This window comes from Melanotaenia boesemani, chromosome 6 (assembly GCF_017639745.1).
Source record: "Melanotaenia boesemani isolate fMelBoe1 chromosome 6, fMelBoe1.pri, whole genome shotgun sequence".
NCBI classification, from domain to species: Eukaryota; Metazoa; Chordata; class Actinopteri; order Atheriniformes; family Melanotaeniidae; genus Melanotaenia; species Melanotaenia boesemani.
Genome location: NC_055687.1, coordinates 13381362 through 13401832, shown reverse-complemented (window position 1 = coordinate 13401832; position 20471 = coordinate 13381362). Strand labels below are relative to the sequence as shown.

Genomic DNA, 20471 nt, shown 5'->3' with positions numbered 1-20471 from the left:
GGGTATACTTTAGTATCAAATACAAATCAAGTCAAACTTTATTTTATAGCACTTGTCAGACAAGGGTAATTCAGTGTGCTTAAAACTGAACTACCAGCTGCAAACATACACATTTTAAGACACACAACAAGTGAGAAGAGAAATATCAGGGTTCATAAAAACTAAAAACTGTTTTTTATGTAGCCAAAGCATATGCTAGGGGGACAAATACACACACACACACATATATATATATAGTAAAAGGCATCAACACATGATCACAATAAAATAATAAATTACATTAAAATGATTAAAAGCAAGATAAGTTAAAAAAATTAACGTGCAGATTTCATGCATAGGCGCATGAGAAAAAAAATGTCTACATTTGTTGAAAATTTAATCTCCACTGCAGTTTGTTCCACTTGTTTGCAGCATATCAGCTAAATGCTGATTCTCCATGTTTAGTCTGGACTCTGGTTTGGACTAGTTGACCAGAGTCTTTGGATCTAAGAGCTCTGCTAGGTTTATATTCTCTGAACATATCACAGATGTATTCTGGGCCTAAACCATTCTGGGATTTGTAAATGATCAGAAGGGTTTTAAAATCGATTCTGTGACTGACTGGAAGCCAGTGTAAAGATTTTAAAACTGGTGTGATGTGTTCAGATCTCTTAGTCCTGGTTAAAACTCTAGCAGCAGCGTTCTGGATGAGCTGCAGATGTTTAATGCTCTTTTTAGGAAGTCCTGTTAAAAGACCGTTACAGTAATCCAGTCTACTGGAGATGAATGCATGGATGAGTTTCTCTTGGTCTTTCTGGGAGACTAAACTTTTAATTCTGTTGATGTTTCTGAGCTGGTAAAAAGCTGTCTTAATGACAGCTTTGATGTGGCTGCTTAAAGTCAGGTCTGAGTCTATCAACACTCCAAGGTTACGAACTTGGTCAGTGATTTTAAGAGCCCGAGTCTCCGGGTGTTTACCAATGCTGACCCTCTTCTTTTTGCTACCAAACAGAATAATCTTAGTTTTGTTTTCATTTAATTGTAGTAAATTCTCCCTCATCCAGGTTTTTATTTGCTCCAGACACTGACACAATAAGTCTATTGGACTGCAGTCATCTGGCGACAGAGACACATAAAGTTGTGTATCATCTGCATAACTTTTATAATTAATGCTATAGTTCTGTAATATTTGACCCAAAGGGAGCATATACAAGTTGAACAGAAGAGGTCCAAGGACTGACCCCTCGGGGGACTCCACAAGTCATGGCCACTCGCTCTGATTCATAGCTGCCGATCGTAACAAAATAACTCTGGCCTTCTAAATAGGATCTGAACCAGTTAAGGACCGCTCCAGAAAGTCCAGCCCAGTTTTCCAGCCTGTGCAACAGGATTCTGTGATCTACAGCAGAGGTCCCCAACCCTGGTCCTCAAGGCCCACTATCCTGCAGGTCTTAGATGTCTCCCTGCTGCAACACACCTGATTCAAATTAAACGGCTCTCTGACAGGCTCTGCACAAGTCTGCAACTGAGCCATTCATTTGAATCAGGTGTGTTGCAGCAGGGAGACATCTAAGACCTGCAGGATAGTGGGCCTTGAGGACCAGGGTTGGGGACCTCTGATCTACAGTATCAAATGCAGCACTGAGATCCAACAGATTGGTTCTGTGTCACAACAGGGATCACCAACTCCGAACCTCTTGAGTCAGTGTCCTGCAGGTTTTCAATGCATCCCTGCTGCAGCACACCTGGTTCACATTAAATAGTTCTCCATCAGTTTGTTGTCAAGGTCTGCACCAGCCTCTGAACGACCCATTTTTTGAGTCAGGTGTGCAGCAGTAAGGACATATTGAAAACCTGCAGAAGACTGGCTCGAGAGATCCGGAGTTGGTAATCTCTGCTTTACAGCATTCCTTCACATGCCAGCAACTGGATATCAACACAATGGCTGTCTTGAGCACACGGCATGGCTGATTTGGTAAAGAAGTGCAAGAGGACATTATCAGAAGAGGTGAAGAAAAGGAAGTAACAGAGTAAAGGATGAGGCAAGAAATTGAGAGACAAAAGAGAGAATTGGACTAACTTTTACTAGTTGAAGAGAGCTCAGAGAAGAGACAGGATTCAAGATGGATGCTGAACTGACCTTCGTTAGGGAGCGCCAAAGTCAGAAAATCTGCCAATCTTATTTTAAAATCTAGCCATTCGTTTTCACTGCTGACAGAATATTCTTTTAGCTCATTTTTCATGTTTCTTGTATGTTTTATTTTTAATCAGATATCTCTTCTTGAACTTGTATTGTTCATTTTAATCATAGTTAATAAATTTATACTGTATCAGTAAAATTGTAATTAAGACTCAATGTGAGCCATAAAGACAAAACTGGCAGCAACACAACTCTATTTTTATTTTTATTTACAGTACAAAAATGAAAACTCAGCGAAAGCATTTAAACTGACAAAAAGGGCAACAACAGCATCAAATGTTCTCCCTGTACTACAAAGCATAAAAAACCAAACCATTCATAACAATCTGGATGTCTGTAAGGTTTACTCAGACAACTGAATTTTTAATAAACAATCTAGAGCTCACAATCAGATAAGGTAATGTACTCTGACACATATTGTATAGATACATAGGATAAACTATAGTCTGCACTCAGCGTTTTGGCCAAAAAATATATAATTAACTTTTGATAAGTAAGATCTCTTCATCTGATACTGAGCACTTGTGTAATGTGAGCACTTTCAGATGTCAGTCATGCATCACAAAAACCTGAGAATGGGAGGTCTACTTTGAGACAGTTGTGGCAGTTAAAGCTAGAGTTCATTAATTACACAATATACACAACAAACCATCTTTACCCCACAGTTCCAAGTTCCACCTTTACCTGCTCAATTTCTTATTCTCTTCCTTGCAAAAACAGCTCTTTGTTTCTTTAACAATCTTGATGATCTTGTCTAAGCAGAATGAATTTAGGCAATAGAGTATGTAGTCTACTCATCAAGTCCCTCATCGTCCTCTTCTTGCTTGGCATCCACCTCGCTTGTGTCCGAGAACTCGTGCAGCAGGACATACTCGCGGCTGCTGAATCCAAACTTGAGGACATCTTTTTCTTTGAGCTCGTAATAGCGCTGGGCCTCGATCCTCTGGTTGTTCAGGTAGGTGCCGTTTCCAGAACCAAGGTCGATAATGTAAGGCCGTACCCTGCGGCCAGCAGTGCCATCTGCTCGTGTAAACTCCACCAGTCTGTAGAAATACAGGCAAAACAGGAGACGTCTTTATTCATACAATTACAGAAATAATTTAAGTCAGCTGAAAAATAATGGTTAAAAAAACTGTTGAAAGGTAAGATACAAAACAGTGATTGGAATTATTAATATTTAAAATACACCACAACATAAGGCATTTTCAAAATTTTTCCTACCTATATTGGAATACTGCATGTTGCTTGGAGCAGGATGGGTGGTCAATGGGGATATCAGCTATTTTCCTCTGCCTCCCCAGCAGATAGGCACTCTGTCTGTGAATATACATGACTGGAAGGGGCTCATCGTTCTTGAAAGGGTACAATCGCCATCTACGCTTTGGAATGCGAGCCTCGGGTGGCTCATTGTACTTGATCACCACTCCCCGGAATGTGTTGGTGTCTTCTGTGAGAGCACCTGACAGTTCAAAGTTGGGCTTCTCTTTTTCAGCAGGAGGTGCACCAGAATCATCACCCCTTCCTTCAGATTGTCCGAAGTCATGCTCTGCATTTTCTTCACGCCTCTGGCGATTTTCCCTGCGCCGGTCATCATGCTGCCGTCGCTCAGCTTGTTGAGATGCGAGCGCATTTCTTTCTCGATGCCTTTCTACGCCCCGGTCTCTGTCACGTGACCTGTCTGTTTCCCACCTGCTCCGCCTCTCTTCTGGTTGATCGTTCCTTCTTCTCCTCTCATCACCGCTCGCCCTATGCTCATCTCGTTCCTGTGACATTTGGGGGAAAAAAACAGACATTAACAAAAAAAAAGAAGAAGAAGAAAAAAAGGATATTATTTGTACTATTAAAGTTTTATCATTACCGTTAGAGAGTAATTTTTTATTCAATTTATTCTGTCACAAGTGAGAAGTGGCAACTGTGCTGACGATGGGCATAAACCACACATAAATATAAAGCTACTGTTGTTACAGTAACTACTAGAACATGTCATGGAAATGTGATGTTTAAAAGTGCTAATTATGCTACTGAATAAACAGCTGTTCAAAAAATTGTTGAACCTAATCACCCGCTTTATTCTAACATCACTGCCACGATGAGGACTGCGACTTCTCCTGTTTCTGGGAGATCTGCTGCTTCGTCTAGCCGGAGATGTCTCCCTTCTACCTGGTGAACGGTCCCTTGTCCTGGCAGGTGATCTACATGGACAGCAAAAAGACTCTTCAGAAAGGGTGCACAGGAGATTTTCAGCAAATAAACACTTTCTGTCAGGTTCCAGTGTGAGGTGCTAAGTTAGCTACTACAGACAGACATAATATTTCTCCAGAAATCACCTTGAGATTTTCCTCAGTTAATATATATATATATATATATGCCATCAACAGCTCTCTTAGCAGGTCATCGTAGGTTGCCAAAATAACGTTAATTTTATATACATATAAAATCGCTAAATCAGCATTTGTAATGTATACAGGTCGGTAAAACGATAAATAACAACTACAACAACAACAAAGCTACTTCGACCAAACTTGGCGCAAATGTATTGCTTATCAACAAGCTCAATACGACTACAAGACAAAAATCTAGACATGTTATGACATTATTTACCTGCTGGCTCTCCTTCTCTGTGGACTGGAGTTGCCAGTTGATCTCGACCTCGAGCGGCGTGATCTCTGTGGCCTACTTGGGCTCAGTTTCTCCTGTTTTATCTTGACTTCGGTCTCCCGCTCCGGAGACTCCTTTCGTCTGTGTCGCTTCTCTTTGGCCATACCCAAATAATGATTATTTCGACGTGATGTAACTAAACGCGCATAATTAAATATGCAAAAACAAATAACACACAAAAGCTTCAGTACGTAACTAAACTTCTGCTGTTATGCCGAAATCACTCACTTCCGTTTCCTGTGGTCCGTTAAGAATCTCGACGTACTTGCTTTGCTCTTTATTTTTTAGTTCCGCTATAACTGCTTCCTTGATTACTGAGAACAAAGCCCACGTTCTTTAAAATAATCGCGTCTTTATTCTAAAAACACTCGGGTACATGATGACGCATGTCAATCTGTAAAATAAAACACTAAGCAATTCATCTTTTGTTTTTCTTGTTTATGACCGAGGTTTGGTAAACGTCGCGAAGGGAACAAATAGATGTTGCCATGACAACATAAACAATGAATACAAATGTCAACCCATCGACACTTTTGTAACTAAAAATTAAACCTGGTGTAGATTTTTGCCCCTGGTGCAACACACAATGATTTCATCATCTGATTCTCTACTACAATACGACAATCCGATTGTGGTCCGGACAAACACTGGGATAAAACCACCAAAGGTAAGTTTACTTTATAAGCTAAAGATAATATTTGAGGGAGTATTTCAGTGGCACAAAGTATGGAAAAGAAATGCGTTAGCATTGGCATTACACACCCAAACTCAAGTGGTAGAGATGGCTCAGTCATGTTTATTTTCACAAATATTTAATAAAAATTTAAACATCACAGAAAAATTTTACCAAATGGTCGAGTAGGCTGTTAAAGGGGTTAACTGTCATTTGTATAGCACATTTCATGTACAAGACAATTCAAAGTGCTTTACATAAAACATTAAACGCGTTACAGTGGGGTGCAAATTAAATAAAATTTGAAAGAAATAAAATAAAAACAGTAAGAAAAGCTTTGCTGTCTTGCCTAAATTAAAACCGCATTTGTTAAAAAAATAACTGCAAAAATTTTCCGTCCAAAAAACACGACGTTCTGCCCATCTGCATGGGTTTGAACAGACAAAGAGAAACGTCGGTTCTTCTTCTTTAAGTTCCAGACAGAAAACATCTCTTCGTTTTAATAAACCCGCTCTCTCCTGATAACATCAGACGCACCACTGCACTTAATCTATATTTTTAATGAAGAGCCACCATAGGATATTTGTTATTTTTGAAGAACCACATTTTTATTTCCATTTTTAGGTTTTAAAATAAAGAAAATACCTTTATTAAAAGAGGATAGACAGACTTTCCTCTAAGAGATGTAGATATTTGTGGAAAATGATGTAAAGTAAAAGTAAAAAAAAAAAAAAAAAAAAAAAAAGTCCTTGATTTTCAACCTGACAGGAGAGATGGATTTAAAAAAGTATTTTAGCCATGTATTTTGAGGCATTTTGGAAGGTCCAGACAGACACTTGTGGCCCCAGAGTCACACGTTGGAGACCCCTGATGTAGTGTTTGTAAACCAAAATTTACTGTATTTTATTTATATAGCAGTAGACCTTCTTTTAAAGGAAAGAGACATTTTGCGCGTAACAATGTGATCGCAGCATGTCATGCGATTAATCATGATAAAAAATTTTAATCGTTGCCCAGCACTAATATATATATATACTAAAAGCTGATTATGGGTAAGCTATTTAAAGTAAATACATCATGTAAAATTTGGCAGTAAATACTTCTCGTTACAGGGACATGTTACACGAACGAGCCTTCAGCAGCAAGTTGATGTTGCAACCATTCTATCCAAACCCAAATCTGCTCCTGCTGAAGACACCAAGCAAGACAATGAGCTACTGAATGCTATTTTTCCGCCCAGGTAAAACTCTTTACTTCTATAGACGATAGCTCAACAGGCTCAGATTTCTCAACCTCTGATATTACAGGGTATGGGAAGATGGACACGAACTGTGGATACAGCAAGTATCCAGTGCACCATGTACAAGAGCAGATGTCATACACTTGGAGGAACTCCTGGACACAAAACTGCGGCAAAGACAGGCCAGAGAACCCGGCATCTGTCCTGTTCGCAGAGAACTATATTCCCAGTGTTTTGGTAAGGAAGCTGAGACACTTGTGACCAAAAAAAAAAAAAAAATCACAGATAAAACACTGTCAATTAAAAGACTTGTCATCAAACAAGTCTTGAAACCAACATATTCAGATTTTTTACTGCCATTATCTAAACAATATTTTAACTTTTTAATTTCTTTTAGATGAGCTAATCAGACAGGTAACCATCATGTGTGCTGAGAGGGGTCTGCTGCTGTTGCGGGTCAGAGATGAGATACTGACAACTATCGCCGCCTACCAGACATTGTATGAGAGCAGCATAGCTTTTGGCATAAGGAAAGCACTGCAGGCTAAGAAGGGCGACGTTGACATGGGAAAAAGAGTAAGGATATTATCATTTGTCATTAATTGAAACTACCATTTGAAACAAAGAAACTGAATGTCTGGCAAGGTTTGTAAATGAATATATATAGATTTGATATTCATGGTCTAAATCTGAAGAAGCGGTTATGGTGTAATGTAGTTACAAAGCCAGCAGAGAGCACCATTTCTGCACTTTGTAGATGCCATCATATAGAAAGGTGCTTTATTAATCTTTTTTGTGTTTCTAGGTTTCAGATCTGGAGAATGAGAGAAACGATCTGATAAAGCAACTCAACGAGCAGAAAGCCAAATGTGATGAAATTGAAAAAAGAGAAGCAGAAAAGAGACAGGTGCAGGAAAAGAACTACATGGAGGAGATTCAGTTCCTGAAGAGAACAAATCAACAGCTTAAGGTGACACTTTAAATTTACAAATCAATTTTTATTATTTTTTATATATTTAGCACCGCTCAAGTTGCTGCTCTGCCTACTCAGATTTCTGATCACTTGTTTCTTTTCAGACCCAAATTGATGGGATAATTACACCACCGAAGTAAAACAAGCAAAATCTGTTGCCAATTCCCTCTAAAGTAGGTTATCAAATATGTCCTGTTGCTCTACTTAATAAACAATAACTGAATGCAATTTGCAAATATTTTATTTTTTCATAAGAGCATAGCATGACAAGGATACTCAAATTGCACATTTCTCTTGAACATCAAGAGAGCTGTGCACACGAGAATGATGAATGAAGTATCATTCAAACAGTTCAGTATTGAAGGGATTGAAAACTTTGAAAAGACAGATTAGCAGTCATTTCCTTGTGCTCAAGGATAAGGCATCAAGTAGATACCTGATACAGAATATTTAACCACCCAGTTTTCCAATCTTTTGTGTGCTTGTCATTTCAATAAAACCTTAGCCTCTTCAGTCCAATTTAAAGATTCTTACACATATTGTGTGTCTTTTAATGTCAGTCTAGTGCTTTGATCTTTTTGCCCTCTGACCCTCTGTGGTTGATGTTGGCATCTTTTTGTTCTTGTTCTTGACATTGTGTGTTTCATAATAACGCACCCCGACCTTCTTCGCCTTCTTAGCACGTTCCATTGCTCTTCTCTGTAAATGGATAAAGAGAAACAGGAAAAAAAGGGCTGTTAAAAAAGAATCCCTTCCCTCAGCATCATACTTTAGCAGCATCATTTTGAATAGCCAGACAATTTGGCCTGTTTGATATTAAGACAAAAGGCTGCATACCTGTTTAGATGTCAGTTTGGGCAGCTGTGTGGACTCCTCATCCTCGTCAGCTTTCCTCTTCTTGCCCCTCTGGTTTGCAGCTGATTTATAAGACAAATAAATCTGTTTCAGTACCTGAATGTCAACCTGACTCAGCAAAATAATGAAAAAAATGGCATAAATGAGGACATACCTATAAATTCTTTTTAGTTCAGTTTTGGACATCAAACACATTTGACAGATTCTCACAAATTATTTCTAAATCCAGAACCATAAAAATACATACCAGTTGACTTACTACCTTTCCTTTGAGCTTGTGTAGCTGCTGCTTGTTTAGTCTTGATGTCTGTGAATACTTTTTCAGAGAGTGCCTTAGGGATCCTATCCAAAGAGATGGAGAATAAAAAATAAATAAATAAATAATTACCCAACAAAGTAAACTGTTTACATTTACTGGCATCTTCTAAAACAAACAGTATTGAATTTATTATGGAGTGAGTTGGCTAAAATTCAGAAAGAAGAGATTCAGATTAAAGGACACAACTGGAAGCATTAAGGAAATAAGCCACAGACTGTAGTCAAAATGACAAGTTCTTTAAGGTTGGCTTGCATCTAATATGTACGGCATCTCTTTGCCTGACAACATCTTGTTATTGGATGAAATTAAATAAGGGCAGCTTCGAGCACAACATAAAATATTCCAAGTGAGGCTTAAACTAAAGCAGACTGACCGTATTGCCGAGAAGCGTTTGGATTTGGCTCGGTCCAAGAACTGCTTGTACTTCATGATTTTCTCATCCAGCTCGCGTATAATCTCCCTTGAACTCTTGCTGGCACTTGCGTTGTCAGTCGGAGGGACTGTGGACTCAGTTTCTTCACCAGCTGGTTCAGCGCTGGTCTCATCTTCCTCTCCGCCCTCACTTTCCTCTTTGCCCTCACCTTCTTCATCTTCTTCCTCTGTGTCAGAGCCAGAAAACTCAGCCAAGTCCAGGTCAGGCATCTCCACTGGAACCAAGTCTTCTTCACTGTACTCTGGTGCCACACTGATCTTGCCAAAGTTCTGTCGTACATTGGAAAGGATCTTTTGGACCTCCTCCTTCTGTCGCAGCTGACGTTGCTGTTCCTCCTGTTCCCCTGAGACGGCTTCTAAACTGCCTTGCTGCTCCTCCACATTCTCGTCTACGGCTTGTGGTCCTTCAACTGGTAAAGGTTTCTCATCCTGGAGAAATTACAAGAACGGAAGAATTAAAGAAAAAATAACTAAAATACAACACTGCAACTCCTGGCAAAATATTAAGTAAGCTTATACCTCTTCATCTCCCTCAGGTCCGGGAGGTTTCACAAAGAAAGGGATGCGTCCTCTCTGCCAGTCATTTAACACCATTTTGGAGACTGTGGAGAGATCTGGCTCACCCCCCTGCACAAAAATATATAAAACAATATTCAAGCTTAAGATTAAATTAAATTGATTCATGAACACTTTCACATCTGAAGCATTACCTGATTTAAGGGCCACATCTGATCTTAATGTGTCAAAGTGAATTCAGCAAATAGAGTGCAAAACAAAATACAGACAGCCAGAAACTAGAGCAGAAGCCTGCACTTTAATTAAATACTCAATAATATAAAAAAAACAAAAAACAAAAAAACAAAAAACAGTGGCTGTTAAATAAGAACATGAAAGAGGGACCTTCAAAAGCTTCCCAGTACGCAATGCCAGCTTCTCCAGAAAGTCTTCAGCAGATTTCCATGTAGGGATACGGTATGTCTTCTGAATATACTCAGGTTTGGCTCGCTCCAGTACTGCCCCAATATGCTCTTCTGGGTTCTTGATCTTCTCCACTTGAACCTTTATGAGATGGAAAAAAAGGTAATATAACATGAACCTGCAACATTTTAGTTCCAGTGATTGCATGGCCCACAAGCTAAACCTTTGATCCTACAGAAAGATCCCGAGGATCAGGATCTGGGCTGATCAAGGATATATTTTTTTTAACATCCAGGTAGCAGGATTATGAGACACACCCACTTTTTAGTCAGTTTTTACTGAAATTCGATTCAGCTCTGATGTCTCACGAACACTTGAAAGACTGTCCTAAATTAGTGAAAAATTACTTTGCCAGAGTTTTTTATATGCTACTGTTTTTTCAGCATTATAAGGAGCAAAAGAAAATCATCATGCCTTCTTCCCTGCAATTGGGGTTTTAGCAAGATTTCAATATGGGAACGATCAAAAAGATTCAAATCTGACGAATGAAAAGACTTACCACTCCTTTGAGAACAATATCAGATTCGCTGTCCTCTGATGGGTACACAACACCGGGGCAGTCAATGAGGAAGATGCGCCTCATCAATGTGATGTACTGCCACACCTACAAGAGTCAGAATAATACTGTGTTTAGTCTTGTTGGCAATATTTCAAAAAAATTAAACAAATCTATATCCTTTAAAAATTTAAATATCTTGATTCCACAAGAATAGTAATAACCATCTGGTATTGTAACAAACCTTACATTTAAGACAGGATGGTGTTGCTCTGATGTAACTACTTGTGCAAACAGGAACAAAAAAGGATGGGAGTCAGCAGTGCTGCAGATCATGAGCTTACTCCTTTCACCACAGTCAGGGTGAAAATCAAAGGGTCCTGGCCACAGGCCTATCAGATTCATTACATAGATGTAAAAAAAATCCTTTTTTCAGTATTTTCCACTTGACCCTTCTTTGAACATTAAGAGTTTGAAACCTTTGTTCAACTCCAAACAGGATACGCAGCCAGAGAGGAAATTAAAAGATAAAAATAGTTGCTGTTCCTTCTCTTGGTCTAGCATCCATTTAGATTTTCTGCTACACAGTTAAAAGGACAGAAGTGACCTCTCCTGCTGCAGCTATTGATAATTAGGGAAGTAAACAACATGTGACATTTACCTCATGTCACCTCCCCGAAATCGAGCTTTAGCAACTTTTTCATAGAAAACCAAATCCACAATACTAGTACACAGCAAATTAAAGCTTAAATTTTATTGATAATAAAATCGCTCTTTGCTTACTGTTCAGTACAGATTATGTGTAATTCTTACTTTGGTTTCTCCAGCGATGGGTGCCACATTGCAGACCTTCTTGGACCGCAGAGTGTTGATGACTGAGCTCTTTCCTACATTTGGATAGCCAATGAAACCCACACTTATCTGTTTCTTATCTGTGTGGAGCTGTGAAAGAAAAACAATGAAGTTTAAATGTTCTCATTCCAAAAACCACTACATCACATTTCATTTCAAATCCAATGTTATGCTATATAAGGGATGTGCTCTAGTGCAGAGGTGGCCAACGTCGGTCCTCGAGAGCCACAATCCTGCAGGTTTTCCAAATTTCCCTGCTCCAACACACCTGACTTAAACTAATGAGTCATTGTGCAGATCCTTATGGGCTGTTGGATCCATTTAATTGGAGTCAGGTGTGCTGGAATTTTGGAAAACCTGCACGATTGTGGCTCTTGAGGACCAACGTTGGCCACCCCTGCTCTAGTGTAATATAGCTTAAGGAAATCTGAGTAACCAATATATGAGCTACCTGAGTAATCATTTTTTTGAGCAAAGAAACAAAATGTTCTGAGTTGATTGAGTCAGTCACCTAACCTCAACCCAACTGAGCATGCTTTTTCTCACTGAAGATCGAAATGAAAAACAGAAAGACCCATAAAAAAGGAGGAACTGAATGAGGTAGTGAAGGCCTATCAAAGCAGCTAACAGGGAAATAAAATGTGGACAAATCAACTGATCTAGAAACAAAAAAGTACTCATAAAAAAGCCAGCATTGAGCAAAATGAAACTAAAGCCAAACGATCACAGCATGTGCGCACTTACAATGTCGTGTTGTTTTACAGGGGTCAGTAGAGCAAGCAGCAGCCCTCTCGCCTCGCACATTACCTACATAGCTGTGCTGAATGTGATTACACTTTGTTCCAGTTGGGCAGCTACATTCCAGTTCATCCTGACACAGCTTAAATATAACATTATCACTTTCCAGATGAAAATAGGGTCAAATTGTGTTTTATCCTCATTTGCCACACTACTGGTTTACAACAACAGAACAGCGGGAGATGGGTCAGCTGCCAGGGAGCCTGCAGCCATGCTAGTAGCCGGAAGGCATCTTTAAATAGTTTATATTTTACCATTAAAAACATATTAATACAACATAGCATCTATTTTTGGAGAGAGGTGAAGAGTTGCAATTATATGTAAGCCTTACACATTAAGGTGGTGAAAAAGCTTTGTTTCTGCTATAGTAATTCTACAAAGTGGACCATGAGATTCAAATCAAATCAAACTTTATTTACAAAGCACTTTTCAAGCTGGGGCATCACAAAGTGCTTTATATGAAAAATTCAATTTATGCGTAGTAAAAACAAAAAAACTCAGTCTTTCATACAGTTGCACGCACAAACATGCATTTATACACACAAAGCAGCCCAAACATGACTCCCTGATTTCTGTCTCTGAACTAAAAGTAGTATAAAAACACTAAAAGTGATAAACATCTGGCTTGATGCTGCTGTGAGGAAACAATATCATGGGGATCCATCCACACCAGGAGCCAGTCCACCCATGTCCTGCAGCAGCTGCCATCATTGCAATCACCCTGATCAGGGCAGACCGGGGCCCACACCACAGCCATATGGCTGCAGTGTCGGGCCCCAGCTACCCAGACAAGGGCGATCACTGTGGCAACAACCCCGAGACTGAGAAAGCAGAACCCCTGGCGTGGAGGATCCCCATGAGGAAAACACTGGAGTTGAGACAAAGATTAAATAACCTTAAGAAACAATAAGCTAAGAGTAGATAAATAAATAAATAATAATAAAAAAAATACAGTTGAGTAAAATTAAATGAAAACTAATTTTAGAGATGGTGATTTGCTTGCTACAGCATACGCAGGTAATTATTTCTTATAAGAAAAATGACAGATATTTATAAATTGAAGCACTGGCTTACCTTGCCAAACTGCCGGAGTAGCTGAATGAGGGAACCCTTACCAAAGGAGTTGGTGAGGCTGGCGTGGAATGCCAGAGTCGGATACTCTTGGGACAAAACAGCTACCCACCGTTTCTAGTTCACAAGTGAGGTGAGGAGACAAAAGACAAATCATAAAACCCAATACTATAAAAAGAACATCCAATTACTTGCAGTCAAATGAGGAACCAAAGGTAAAGATGCTGTTTACAAATGAAATCTCACCGTGACCCAGGTGGGAATAAGGTCACACTTGTTGAGCACAAAGATAAGATGTTTCCAGGCTTTCTCCTTCTTCAGATATGCCTCTATGCTTTTGGAGCGAGTTCCCATGGGATCACGGGCATCCAGCACTTGAATGACGACATCAGATGAGTCAATCACCTATTAAAAATGAAACAGGGTTAGAGAATGAGCATGCAACACTATGCTGTTGATAATTCCAGCACGTCATGTGAACTTCCTTTCAAATAAATATCTACCACCAAACAAATGATTTTTTTTTTTACCACCACAGTTAAAAGTCCCAGATTAACCTTCCAAACTGGAAATTTGCTACAAATGTAAACAAATGAGTGTATGTAAAGTTAATGACTGTACCAGCGATTAGCTCAGTTGTCAAGATGAAGATGGATGGAGAAATTTAGACTTATGGGATGGACCTTTTTGCTTTTTACCTTTGCTCACATGTCCAGAACCTGAGCCGGTCATTGGAAGGAGCAAGCCCCTCCATATTGACAAAGACAAGGGCACTACTGGATGACTAGAATTTTTTCCTTACCGTATTTTTTAATTTTGACAGTTTTTAAAAATATGACCCAAGTTTAAGAATACTGTAATATTATTATTTTTAAATCATCATACAAAGTAAGAAGAGGGGGTAGAAGGGTTATTACCTTGTAAAGTTCACCCCAGATCCTCTTGGATTGCCCCTTTTTGAAAATCTCCTCACGCACTTCCTCCCTGTTACAGTCAAAATAAAACTATTTATAAAAGTTTGAATTTGCCAATTCAAAAACTCATAATCTAATCAATGTAATTACTAATATAGTTTTGAGTGAGAATCTTACCGGACCCCCGTGTCCTCTGTTACCAGGTTTGTGTCTTTGTCTGCATCGTAGCTCAGCGCTGAGGCTTCTGCTTGCTCTACAAGGTCCTTCACATCCCCCACGATGAGACTTGGCCTCTTCCTTTGGGCCTTAGGCCCGAACGTGGTCTCAAAACCCTCTGTGTCTAAAATGTGCACCTTTGAATTCTGCAGTTGTAAAAAAAATAACTTTAGAGTACATACTATTTTTCTAAATCACCAGCAACTGATAAGTACCCAACAGAGAGTATTTCATTAAGGTCTGTCAACTACATCAGCTTATCCTGACATGTTTCTTTAAAAAAAAAAATATATATATGGCCAGATATATGAAAATATTAATTCCATCTTAAATGCTTATCAAGTGTATTGTGCAATGTTCTGAAAGAGAAAATTATCATTGTGTATTTGTTGAGACTGGAGGGTTTGTATAAGGGTTTGTATACGTTTACAGCAAGAATTAAATAGTCAGGGGGGAAAAAAAAATCACAAGTTATAACTGCATTACAAAAATGAGAACTGCTAAGACCCACAGTAATGTTGTAGCTTAATAAACAAGACAACCTGATTTTTCCCCCCATATTAGAACCAATTTCTGTGAAGGTTCAAAGCAGAAACACAGAACATTTGAATACAGAAAACAGAGCACCCAAATATGCAATGACAGAGCCAGCAAAACAGCATAGACTGTGCCAGTGCTAATTATGTCTTCCAGTGATTTTAAAACAAAAGCCATACCTCTATTACAACATTACCATGATGGATGGATTGGGGCCAGGTTACAGTGTTAGTCAGAAACAACGCTGTTGTCAAGATTTTCTACAATGCTCTGTGAATCTTTCAAAACATTTCATTAAACCCAACTATAACATACTTGAATTATTCTGCCCGTTTTAAACAAGATAATTGTGAATGGTCTTCAGCATTTAAAAACTCAACTAAAACTGCAAATGCAATATTAAAGGCTAAGAACAGAACAGTAAATACTTTAACTGCACTTATATTTCCTTTAGATTCTACAGTGTCTCATTTTCATTAGGGGTGATACTACATGGCACATCAATGTTATTTGGAATTGTGTTGGTCATGGATTGGACCAGTTAAAGCCTGGCTGAGGAGAACTGTCTCATACACAATGCCAGTATTGAATAAGGATTAAAGTAAGCTATCTCATTCATCTCACCTCATAAAACCCCATGAAAAACAGGACTCATGAAAGAAGAACAGAGACTCAATCCTGATCTGGATTTTGATAAAAGCCAGATAGAAAAGTTTTATGTGCCAGTATTGAGCCAAGATTTGTATTTAAGAAAAAAAAAAAAGTACATCCACCCTTAAAAATCCTTACAAAACTAAATAATAGACATATTTCTTTTATTGAAACATGACAGGTTTTCAGTTTTGATACTCACATGAGCTTTGACCCTGTCATGCAAGAGGGACATGGGTAGTTTGCTTTGTCTCATCACCACACGATATGGATCCTTCTGTACTGCTCCCATTTCTTCCTGGAACTTTTGGAGGGACGACTGCTTTATCACCCTGGTGTTTGCTGAAATGTATAAGATCCAAATGCACATTGTGATCTGCTTAGTTTATATATACACATATTTACTTAGACATATATACATGTATGTATGTGTGTGTTATATATATATATATATATATATATATATATATATATATATATATATATATATATATATATATATATATATATATATATATATATATATATATAGATAGATAGATAGATAGATAGATAGATAGATAGATAGATAGATAGATAGATAGAGACAGTGGGGCAAAAACGCATTTGGCAGCCACTAATTGTGTATGTTATCCCACCTAAAAAGATAAGAGGGGACTGTAATTTTCATCATAGGCACGCTTCAACTGTGCGAGCCGGAATGTGAAAAAAATACATACATACACACAAAATCTGGTCTACATTTACAGCAAATAAAACAATTAATTCCAGGGCTTTAAGTTTTTTGCCTGTATATTATACGTTCTTAAGAACATTTTTGCCATCTTCTTACACGACAGCTCATCTGTAACAGTGACCACTCACACTTCAATACACCCACATACACAGTCTTTAGGAACAGAACTGATAAGACAACCCAATTTCTTACGTGCTTGCATTGTTTTGCAGTGGAAGTGAGTGGCTAGAAATACACATGTAAAGCATGTACATTTCAATTATATATTCATAACTACTAAATAATGAAACCTTTCAAAATCTCTGCTGGATTTAAAATGAGAGTCAGCGTCAGCTACAATGGCTCTATCGCACGCGGATGCCATGTGAGTATAAATCCAGCTTAAGGCTCTGCTGTACGGAAAGTTGGCCATAGCCTTCTTGCTGCTCTGTCCTGCTCTGCCCCTCCACTTTTCTCTCCCCCACTAGTCCCTTTCACCACTTCTGACTGTTTAGTAAACAGGCAAAAAGTGTTATATTCTTCTACATCACTAATATGGCATAGTTGACGTTGGGAACATTTTAATACACTTCTAAGTACACTTGCCATGGTACTAATCACTATCACTTCTATTCTGTAAAACTTGAGGACATAAAAGTCTTAATAAATCAAGAACAAAGAAGAAAACTAATTTGACATTGTTCTGTTTTTTTTTAAAAACATAACGTCATTCGACGACACCTGAAGGTGAAACTTTGTATCATTAATGTTAAACGTTACTGTCTAACACTGCATTATTAACACTGACATTAACATTAGTATTTGTTAAACTTATCCTTGCTTTGGTACTTTTCTCTCAGCATTTTCTTTCTTCCTTGACGCAGCTATGTCACCTCTTTGTGCGAGTCTCAAGCAAGATGCAATAGAACCAGACAGGAAGTTGCGACTCCAGTGTTTATTAAAAACTACGTTATTTCCTGAGTACAATTTCACGCTCTTATTATGGTCCGTAAATGTGCACATATATAGATTCTGTTTATATGGATCCATTCATAAAATATAATTCACATTTGTAACACCTGGAAAATAAAATAAAATATAATTCTGAAGGATTGATAGCTTTTATTTTGTTGTGGCGGTGTGCCACGATCATTTACATGTAGCGGAAACCCTGCTGTACTTCATTGTTGTCAATGAGCTGTTGGCTACACATCAATCACTGCTTCTTCTATTCTGTTGTAACATGCAATCTATAATGTTACAAAACCCACCGTTTTAGTCATTTCGGACTAAATTTAAACAACTTGTGTGAAAATACTGCAAGATAACAATGCGTTACATGGAATGTTTGCCTTCACTTAGCATTGTAAGTGCTGTTCTTGAGAGATTGGTCCAAACAGGTCAGCAACTGGCCAACTAACTTACCTGACATTCCCCCAACATGTTCAAAGTTTGGTTACAGTGACATAGAAGTCTGAATCTATCTTAAATGTGTTCACTGAAACCACTGATTTATCAGTTTCCAAAGAAGTTAGAAACAGAATTCTTAAAAAAAAAAAGCACATTACATAACATCTGCAATATACACTATTAGACAACAGTAAAAAAATGTACTCACCAAACCATTTGATGTTAGGTTCAACTCTCGCTACAGTCCCAGGAGCTACTGAGGATTGGTACTGCAAAGGTTTGATAACTTTTCCGCGGTTATTACTAAGGACAAAAAGAGATCACTAGTGTAAAAACAGTGTGTATGCATTCCACTTGCATAGAAGACTGTTTTAACAAAAAGGTTACAATAGCCATAAAAAACCAAATTTTTATTCTTAATTACCATCTTTGCTTTTGTCTGTACATATTCAGACGTTTAATTGTGGCTCGGTCCCTCATGTTGTTCCCACCAGCACCCTTGGGTCGATCTGTAAAATATATTCACAAGTGCTTTTAATTAATTAAATGTCCAATCAACAAAGACTCAAGCGTCAGTTTACAATATAAGCATTCTAAATTTGAACCTGGCTAATATTATCAGCCTTATAACAAAATACATCTACAAAGGTATTTAATATTATCATTATTAGTTTTTTGCGATCACGGTTGTCCAAAAGAGTTGCTAATAATGTACTGGTCAACAGAGCATAGTGCAATAGTGCTGAAACTCTTACTGAAAATGTTTGTAATATTTTCTTTTTGACACTGTTGCCACACAACCTACTGGGCCTGTGTTTAAAAACATTTAAAAGAAAACGCAACGAACAGACTATTAAGTAAAGAATAAATAACTAAATAAAAATGAAAAAAAAAAACACCCGTCAAACTGTGAACTTACGGCAGACATGTCTGTAACAATTTACTTGCCAATATACAACCGAAAAATAAGCTAGTCAAGTTATCCTCACATCGGCTAGCAAGAAATAGCACTGGGTGTAAACAAACGGTGTGGCTAACGAGGGTTTAGCTCACCAGGGTTGCTGCTGGACGACGAGGGGTTTATTGAGTTTTTCCCCTTAAACCGAGGCTTAACCATGTTGACTGCTTAGTCGGCAAAGCCTTTCACTGCCGAAAAAATATGAAAACCAGAGGCAGTTGTCTGAGAGCTGAATTTTCGTTGCTGCTATTCCCTCCAGCTCCACAGACCAGCAGCCTGCACGTGTCCTTAAGGTGAAACAGGAAGTGCGTAAGCACAAGAGCGAGAGAGGACCAATCAGGAAGCTGCTGGAAGTGCGCAGTCGCCTTCAGCATGTTGTAAATGTAATTGTAGAAAAGTTACTGCGGTCCCCCTTCTTTCTTTCTTTTGGGTGATTTAGGTAACGGGAAGCCGTAAGAGTTTAAAAGGTAACATTAAGATTTACTGGGAACATGATGTGCAAATATTTATAGTTTGCAAGCAGTAAAAGTTGGGGAAATATATGAAATTAAGCAAATATCACAAAGAAATCCAGTAAAAAGAAAGAAAGAAAGAAAGGAAGAAAGAAAGAAAAAAAGAAAGAAAGAAAGAAAGAAAGAAAGAAAGAAAGAAAAAGAATTTAGACACTATGATGACCTTTAGTGTTAATACTGCATTGTTATTGTCAATTTCCTCCACAAGAGGGCGCAAAAAAGTTTGCAGTAGGACATTTACCCATGCCCGTATTTCCCGCTGACTTTATCCTCTCAGAGCTCGAAAGGCTGGTGACTACAATTTACCTTGAATAATGCAGGTGGAAGGCAGTATGTTAGTCTGATACAGAAGATTTTCAATCCAGCCTTTTGGAATCTTTACAGTTTTAAAACATTTTTAAAACACCTGTAACAGTTTTATTTGTCAATTATTTATTCAGTTTTACATCTTGTCGATTTAAATCAACATGAAGGTCTAATTGCCTACTACAACAAATTAAATTTTAGTAGTAAAAAAAAGACAGAAGTGTTTGTTTTATTTTTTACAATACTTTGATAATATTAATCAGATGTCAGTTGTGTATTGTTACCTTTGATCCATTTTAAAGTAGATTTCCTTTGCAAAAGACAAACAAAAAGAAAATCATCTTTTGGAAGATGTTCTAAAAAATTTTTTGTGGCCAATGATTTTTTTTTTATATAGTTGGCTGGCATAAGCTTTTAGTGGGCCTGTCTATTACCAAAATGTACTAAAGGCAAGTTTGCCTCATTGTGATGATGCTGTCTTCACAGTGTGTATGTTATACAAGTGTGGCTGAAAGCCAGGGTAGGCAAGTTAAAGACTTGGGTCTGGAGAGGCGCCATTCAGTATTCAGTTTATACACCAGGGAGCTGAAGGAATGTTCTCTGTTCATTTTCATAGAGATGAAAATGGAACTGATTTCATCAGCAATCCACAGCAATAGATAATTTTTCAAATCAGGATTTATTTATTTATTTATTTATTTAAATTCCAGCTGAAATACAAGAAAAAA

The 20471-nt window shown here is 38.1% G+C and overlaps 3 protein-coding genes across 5 annotated transcripts; 1 reads left to right on the top strand and 2 right to left on the bottom strand.

The window, feature by feature from the left end:
- Nucleotides 1–2360: 2360 nt before the first annotated feature.
- Nucleotides 2361–5071, bottom strand: snip1 (Smad nuclear interacting protein). Its single transcript, XM_041987478.1, has 4 exons — nucleotides 4781–5071; nucleotides 4242–4371; nucleotides 3401–3942; nucleotides 2361–3222 (listed from the first exon to the last, which is right to left on the bottom strand). Exons 1-4 carry the CDS (start codon nucleotides 4939–4941, stop codon nucleotides 2970–2972), a joined length of 1086 nt encoding a protein of 361 aa, XP_041843412.1. The 5' UTR covers nucleotides 4942–5071; the 3' UTR covers nucleotides 2361–2969.
- A 220-nt stretch (nucleotides 5072–5291) lies between these two features.
- On the top strand, nucleotides 5292–7940 carry dnali1 (dynein, axonemal, light intermediate chain 1). Its single transcript, XM_041987479.1, has 6 exons — nucleotides 5292–5504; nucleotides 6623–6750; nucleotides 6818–6987; nucleotides 7148–7326; nucleotides 7556–7720; nucleotides 7828–7940. The coding sequence occupies exons 1-6, from the start codon at nucleotides 5424–5426 to the stop codon at nucleotides 7861–7863; spliced, it is 759 nt and encodes a 252-aa protein (XP_041843413.1). The 5' UTR covers nucleotides 5292–5423; the 3' UTR covers nucleotides 7864–7940.
- Nucleotides 7941–7948: 8 nt separating this feature from the next.
- On the bottom strand, nucleotides 7949–19240 carry gnl2 (guanine nucleotide binding protein-like 2 (nucleolar)). Of its 3 annotated transcripts, none has more exons than XM_041987472.1 (16): nucleotides 19021–19240; nucleotides 18392–18476; nucleotides 18176–18270; nucleotides 16045–16184; nucleotides 14616–14800; nucleotides 14442–14508; nucleotides 13771–13929; nucleotides 13528–13641; nucleotides 11617–11745; nucleotides 10807–10911; nucleotides 10230–10388; nucleotides 9849–9956; nucleotides 9271–9758; nucleotides 8826–8920; nucleotides 8561–8640; nucleotides 7949–8422 (listed from the first exon to the last, which is right to left on the bottom strand). In XM_041987472.1, the coding sequence occupies exons 1-16, from the start codon at nucleotides 19082–19084 to the stop codon at nucleotides 8285–8287; spliced, it is 2211 nt and encodes a 736-aa protein (XP_041843406.1). In that variant the 5' UTR covers nucleotides 19085–19240; the 3' UTR covers nucleotides 7949–8284. The 3 variants fall into 3 exon arrangements, with proteins under 3 accessions (XP_041843406.1, XP_041843407.1, XP_041843408.1); XM_041987473.1 differs by having other exon boundaries at nucleotides 8838–8920; XM_041987474.1 differs by having other exon boundaries at nucleotides 8841–8920.
- Nucleotides 19241–20471: the final 1231 nt, after the last annotated feature.

What these genes read in the sequence shown, in the direction of transcription:
- snip1 (XM_041987478.1), bottom strand. Translation starts at nt 4,941, where the DNA reads ATGGCCAAAGAGAAGCGACACAGACGAAAGGAGTCTCCGGAGCGGGAG. An exon ending in GTGATGTTAGAATAAAGCGG is followed by an intron (nt 3,943 to 4,241) that starts GTGATTAGGTTC and finishes CAAATGTCACAG; the next exon opens with GAACGAGATGAGCATAGGGC. An exon ending in CATGCAGTATTCCAATATAG is followed by an intron (nt 3,223 to 3,400) that starts GTAGGAAAAATT and finishes GTATTTCTACAG; the next exon opens with ACTGGTGGAGTTTACACGAG.
- gnl2 (XM_041987472.1), bottom strand. Translation starts at nt 19,084, where the DNA reads ATGGTTAAGCCTCGGTTTAAGGGGAAAAACTCAATAAACCCCTCGTCG. An exon ending in ACAGAGGACACGGGGGTCCG is followed by an intron (nt 14,509 to 14,615) that starts GTAAGATTCTCA and finishes TGACTGTAACAG; the next exon opens with GGAGGAAGTGCGTGAGGAGA. An exon ending in TCTGGGGTGAACTTTACAAG is followed by an intron (nt 13,930 to 14,441) that starts GTAATAACCCTT and finishes CATTTTTAATAG; the next exon opens with GTGATTGACTCATCTGATGT.
- dnali1 (XM_041987479.1), top strand. Translation starts at nt 5,424, where the DNA reads ATGATTTCATCATCTGATTCTCTACTACAATACGACAATCCGATTGTG. An exon ending in AATGCTATTTTTCCGCCCAG is followed by an intron (nt 6,751 to 6,817) that starts GTAAAACTCTTT and finishes CTGATATTACAG; the next exon opens with GGTATGGGAAGATGGACACG. An exon ending in GAACAAATCAACAGCTTAAG is followed by an intron (nt 7,721 to 7,827) that starts GTGACACTTTAA and finishes GTTTCTTTTCAG; the next exon opens with ACCCAAATTGATGGGATAAT.